This window comes from Ochotona curzoniae, unplaced genomic scaffold (assembly GCF_017591425.1).
Source record: "Ochotona curzoniae isolate NIBS_2020 unplaced genomic scaffold, NIBS_Ocur_1.0 contig_908, whole genome shotgun sequence".
Lineage (NCBI taxonomy): Eukaryota > Metazoa > Chordata > Mammalia > Lagomorpha > Ochotonidae > Ochotona > Ochotona curzoniae.
In genome coordinates this window covers 13,477,799-13,483,259 of record NW_024466607.1, presented here as the reverse complement: position 1 = coordinate 13,483,259, position 5,461 = coordinate 13,477,799, and the positions used below count along the sequence as shown (strand labels likewise).

Here is a 5,461-nt window from a genome sequence, read left to right as displayed (position 1 = left end):
GCCTCAAGTTGTGACTTCTGACCCTTAAAGATGTGGGACATTTGGAAAGGTCTCCCAGAACTCACGAGCCACTCTGGAGACTTTTTTTTTTAGATCTATTCACTGACACATTTCCTAACTGGCCACAACAGGTGGGACTGGGCAAGTAGAAGCCAAGGGTCTGCATCTCCACTCAGGTCTCCCGTGTGGGTGGCAAGGCCAGCAACATGAGCCATCTTTCACTGCTTTCCCAGGCAAATAAACAGGGAACCAGGCTGAAGGTGGAATAGACAAGACCCAGCACAGTAGCCTAGCTGGCTTGTACGCCTGGGATCCTATATGGGTGCAGGTTCTAATTCTGGTGGCTCCACTTCCCTTCCAGCTCCCTTCTTGTGGCCTGGGAAAGCAGGAGAGGACAGCCCAAAGCCTTGGGACCCTGCACCCACATGGGAGACCTGGAAGCCCCTGGCTTTGGATCAGCTCTGGCTGTTGTAGCTATTTTGGGAGTGAATCATCGGATGGAAGATCCTTATGTCTCTATCTGCCTTTCCAATAAAAATAAAATCAATCTTTAAAAAAAGGGGGGAGGAGACCCAGCGTGGTGGTCTAGCAGCTAAAGTCCTTGCCTTGCACAAGCCAGGATCCCATGTGGACATCAGTTCTAATCCCGGCAGCCCTGCTTCCCATCTAGCTCCCTGTGGCCTGGGAAAGCAGTCAAGGACGGCCCAAAGCCTTAGGACCCTGCACCTGCATGGGAGACCTGGAAGAGGTTCCTGGCTCCTGGCTTCAGATCGGTGCAACACCAGCCATTGCAGTCACTTAGGGAGTGGGACATCAGACCGGAGATCTTCCTGTCTCTCCCCCTCTCTGTATATCTGACTTTCCAATAATAATAAATCTTTAAAAACAGACCAAAAAAGGAACAGCCAGAGCTTGAAGCAGCGCTTGCTTACATGGGCACCAGCATCACAGGCCGCAGCTTAGCCACCTGTGACCCCACACCGGCCCCAGGGCTTGTTTACCTGAAGCTCAGTGCACTGTCTATGCTGCCGTACGTAGTTCATGCAGCCCTAATGGGTACCGTGGTGCTCTTAGCAGCTTTGGCTGTCAGTGGTGGTTTCTGTAATCAACCTGTGTAGCAAGGACTTGAGCTGCTAACAATTCTGGGCACAGAGCAAGAACAGACACACCATGTGGCTTCCGCCCTGGCAGAGGCCTGGGAGGGAGCTGAGTGTGTGGCTTGTGTGCGCTGAGGGGAGCAGGCAGGCCTTGGCTCCTCCTGGAGGGCCAGGGCAACACTACAGGTTAAGTCTCCGCCTGCGGTCCCTGGCATCTGCTGTCAGCCACGCCTGTCCCAGTCCTCGCTGCTCGGCGTCCACTCCTGCTCCCGTGCCTGTGGAAGCAGCAGATGGCGGCCTGATGCTCGGGCCCAGCCCCTCTGGCTCCTGGCTTTGGCCTTGCCAGCCGTGGCCATTGTAACCAGCTGGGGAATGAACCAGTGCATAAGCTCACTCACCCTCACTCTGCCTTTCAAATAAACCTTTAAAAAAAGATTTCAGGGCAGAATCCTCATTCTATCAAGCTTTCTCGCTGATCTGCAAGAAGCAGAACTCTTTCCAACTGAGCCACCGTCGATGGTGACCGTCACTGCTGGAACAAGGCCCTGCGCCAGGCACTGGGGCGGCTTGGAGATGAAACACGAAGCGGCAGGGACAGACCGCAGAGGCAGAGCCACAGGGCCGATGGCCCAGGGGACACTGAGCCTAATGGGTTATCCCTCAGTGGTGTGTGGACAGGCCACCAGGAAAGTCTCTAGCCGGCAAGTGAAGGTTCCCCAGAGAGGTGAGTCCTACAGTATTGCTCATCTCCTCAAGGCGATGTCTTCAAAACGTCTGACAGGTGAGAGCCCAGGAAGCTGGAAGTGAGGCCGGGCCTGATGAGGGACTATCCTGGGCTGTTGGCGTTTGCTGCTCCCCGGGTTTCTGACTGCCCGGGCGCTGCATCCTGCGCTTCTCAGTCTAGACCGGAGTGAATGTGGACGGGCTCAGCGGGGCAGCGCCTCGGATTCGCCATTTCTCCTGCAAATGTGAAAAAGTAAGAGAAACCGGAGCTGGGAACTCAAACTGGGTCCCTGATGTGCGTGGCAGGCACTCTCCCCCCGGGCCTCACGGCTGCTCCCCAGGACGCGCCTGATGCGGAAGCTGCAGTCCGGATTGGTCGCTCCGCTCACGTGAGCGTCGCGTCACGTGACGCCGGCGTGCCCCGAGCAAAGTGGCGGCCGGCACCATGGCCGAGGAGCCGCGGTCTCCGGGCGGCGCCGTGGCGGCCGCCGCCTACCCCGACAGCCCCGCCGAGTTCCCCCCGCACCTCCAGGCGGGCGCGATGCGGCGCCGCTTCTGGGGCGTGCTCAACTGCCTGTGCGCCGGCGCGTTCGGGGCCTTGGCCGCCGCCTCCGCCAAGCTGGCCTTCGGCAGCGAGGTCGAGCCCGGGGCGCGCTGCTGCGGGGCGGGCGGCGCGGGAAGGGGCACCCCGGGGCGGGAGAGGTCATCCTTTGGCCCCAGTCCCGCCGCGCCTCGCGGCCACTTGTGGGCTCGAGGTCTGAAGGCCTCTTGCCTCCGATCGGGCTAGCTTGCTCCCGGGAAACACCTCGCTCTAAAACCCCCTGAGAATTTCCCTCCACGAGACTGTCCAGGTGTGAAGGGTGTTATCCATTCCTCCCACTCACTTCCACCCCGGCGTGGGGCTGCCGGTAGCTGAAGGGTGGGGTCCTGACGGCTGCGCTCTGGGCTGGCAGGTGCCACTCGCGTCCCCCCGAAGCGTGGTCCATGTGTACCCTGTGATGCTGCTGCAGGGCAGCTGGGTGCAGCCTGCATCTCCCATGTGTAAGAAGCTTCCCCTTCTTTATAAATACTGGGCACCGACACTCGTTCTAAACAGTTCCCAGTAGCTGGGTAGTTGGTTCCTGGAGGAAAGGGTACATCCTACTCTGTAGAGGCTTGCTCCTTTAAAAAAAAAATGCACACACATATGTACACACATCTGCTGCAAATTCTCCACGTGACCCCAGGAGCCTCAGGCCAGCAGAGCTGTGTCCTGGTGGAGAGCCAGGAGCCACACTGAGTGGGTTGGAGGCCCAGTGGCTGTCACCAGCGTGGCACTGTTAGACCGGTGCCTGAATGCCTCTGGTGCCATGTCGGTATGGTGCAGTAAAGGCAGGAGAGAAGGCAGCGAATTCCAGGCAAGACTGGCTCCAGGCGGGCGTGACTGCACAGGGCGCTCTCGTTCATTCTGAGCCTCTGTGGAATTAGGGACTCCAGCCTCCCAAACCCCCGTTCACCCGGGACCCAGACAGCTGCGTGGCCCCCTGGCATTGGCCTGCAGAGAGGTCACAAAAAACAGCCATGAGTGATGAGCACGTGTGGTGTCTGCCCAGGGACACATGGCCAGTGCGATGGCCACGTAAGAGTATTTGTGTGTGAGTGTGAGTGTGAGTGTGTGTGTGTGTGTGTGTGTGTGTGAATGTGCTTCGTCTGTAGGATGCATCAGCTGCCTGCTAAGGGTGAGGCGAAGTCCACCCCGACCCCAGAGCCATGGGGACATTTCAATAGATTCTCTGGCGCCAGGCATCCACCCCGCAGGGTCGTGTTGTGCCGGGGAGGCTCCACCAGGAGGCGCTGTCCAGAATGGGCGTGGCCGCAGCAACACTTTATCCTGCAGGTGAACGTGGTGACATGCGTCCTAGGCATTATGGTGATGGCGACCACCAACTCCCTGATGTGGACCTTCTTTAGCCACGGCCTCAGCTTCTCCATGTCTTCAGCCATCGCCTCTGTCACCGTGACGTTCTCCAACATCCTCAGCTCAGTGAGTAGCCTGGGTGTGGGGGTGCTGGTGAATGAGGGTCTGGGGCAGGAGCTGAAGCAGAGGTTGAGGACTCTGAGTTGACTGTCATGAAAGGATGTGTCCATGGTGGCCATGAGAAGCCCCTGTGCGTGTAGGGTGGAGCTTCTGAAGTCCCTGTGCAACCTGGCCGTGTCTAGAGGACCCCAGGGGCTACTGAGACCTTGCCTCCCTTCGCTGGCCAGATGAGCCAGCGGGAGCTGACCTCCAGGCAGCCTAGAAGCCCAGCTGGGGTCGGGGAGCAGCAGGGTACCAGCTGCGTGCCAGGGCCACCTGACACGGTGGCCCAAACACAAGAGAGTGGAGTGGGAAGTGGCTCGGGGGAGTGAGGCTGCGCCCGGCTGAGCCTGCCGAGTGCCTCATGGCTGCGTCGTCTGTCCCACAGGCCTTCCTGGGCTACGTGCTGTACGGAGAGTGTCAGGAGGTGCTGTGGTGGGGCGGCGTGTTCCTCATCCTCTGCGGGCTCACGCTCATCCACAGCAAGCTGCCCACCTGCAAGGCCCTGCCACACAAGCAGCAGTAGCGCCAGGCAGGGCTCCTCCTGGCAGGGATGTCCTGGACCTATGAATGGCCCGACCATCCACCATGGGGAGGTGCCAGGCATGGCGCCCAGCTTGGGACCCACCGTGCAGCCTGCAGGGGCCCAGCGCCAGCTCCGGGAAGGAGGAGACCCAACTGCAGGTGTGTTATGCCCACGACGCCCTCAGCGTGTGTGTGACACTCTTGATCCTCACATGCCCAGGGCCCAGCCTGGTCCTGGCATTCTGGAGCCCCTGGGGTGTGGTTTGCTTCCTGGGTGGGACCAGAAGGCACGCCTGTGTATGCGGAGTCCTGCTGGCTGGCCAGGGCCACTGACGTCTCTGCAGAGGCAGCACCAGCCTGACCTCCCCAGCCCATCTGTGTCACGCTGTTGTGTTACGCCGAGAGGAGGGAAACTGGCTGAATAAAGACATTTTTGTAAGCTGAAACTACCCAGGATGGAATCTGAATTCTTCTCTCCATGGGGAGGCAGAGAGAGAAGTTTCTGGAGCTGGGAGTTGGGGAGAGGCCCAGAGTGGCTGCCTGGTGGCTGCTGTTGTAGCGTGATCCTCAGCTGCTCTGCCCACAGGAGCCCCATCACATGGTTCCTCCCAAGGTCACCCAGGCCTAGGCACACGCTTCTGGCTGGGCAGGGGATCTGTCTGCACCTTCCCCCATGAGAAAGAACATTCCAGGCCCTGGGTTGGCCTCAGCCCAGGCTTCCGCGGCTCCCCCGCAGCATACACCCTAGGCAGGCTCAGGTGCGCAGGATCCCAGCACCCTCACGCAGCTGTGGCAGGTGGAGGAGCCTGCAGGTGGAGGAGGGACTGTTTGACCAGGAAGCCATGCTGCTTGTTTACGCCTGCGCTTGCGCAGTCCGTGGCAGCGGCGGCAGCAGCATCCGGAGCGCAGGGGACGGATTTGCAGCCGCTGCGGTGAGTAAGCGACAAAGTCTCTCCCGAGTGGACATCTAGGTGGTTTATTTGGATTCAGTGAATGTTCATGAGCCCCTTGGTCTTCGGGCGTCTGCAGCGTCGTTTTCCTGACCTCCTGCCCCCCAGTT

At 59.8% G+C, this 5,461-nt stretch overlaps 1 protein-coding gene across 1 annotated transcript; it reads left to right on the top strand.

Moving 5' to 3' along the window:
* Positions 1–2,256: 2,256 nt before the first annotated feature.
* On the top strand, positions 2,257–4,823 carry TMEM42 (transmembrane protein 42). Its single transcript, XM_040994958.1, has 3 exons — positions 2,257–2,457; positions 3,697–3,843; positions 4,265–4,823. The coding sequence occupies exons 1-3, from the start codon at positions 2,266–2,268 to the stop codon at positions 4,400–4,402; spliced, it is 477 nt and encodes a 158-aa protein (XP_040850892.1). The 5' UTR covers positions 2,257–2,265; the 3' UTR covers positions 4,403–4,823.
* Positions 4,824–5,461: the final 638 nt, after the last annotated feature.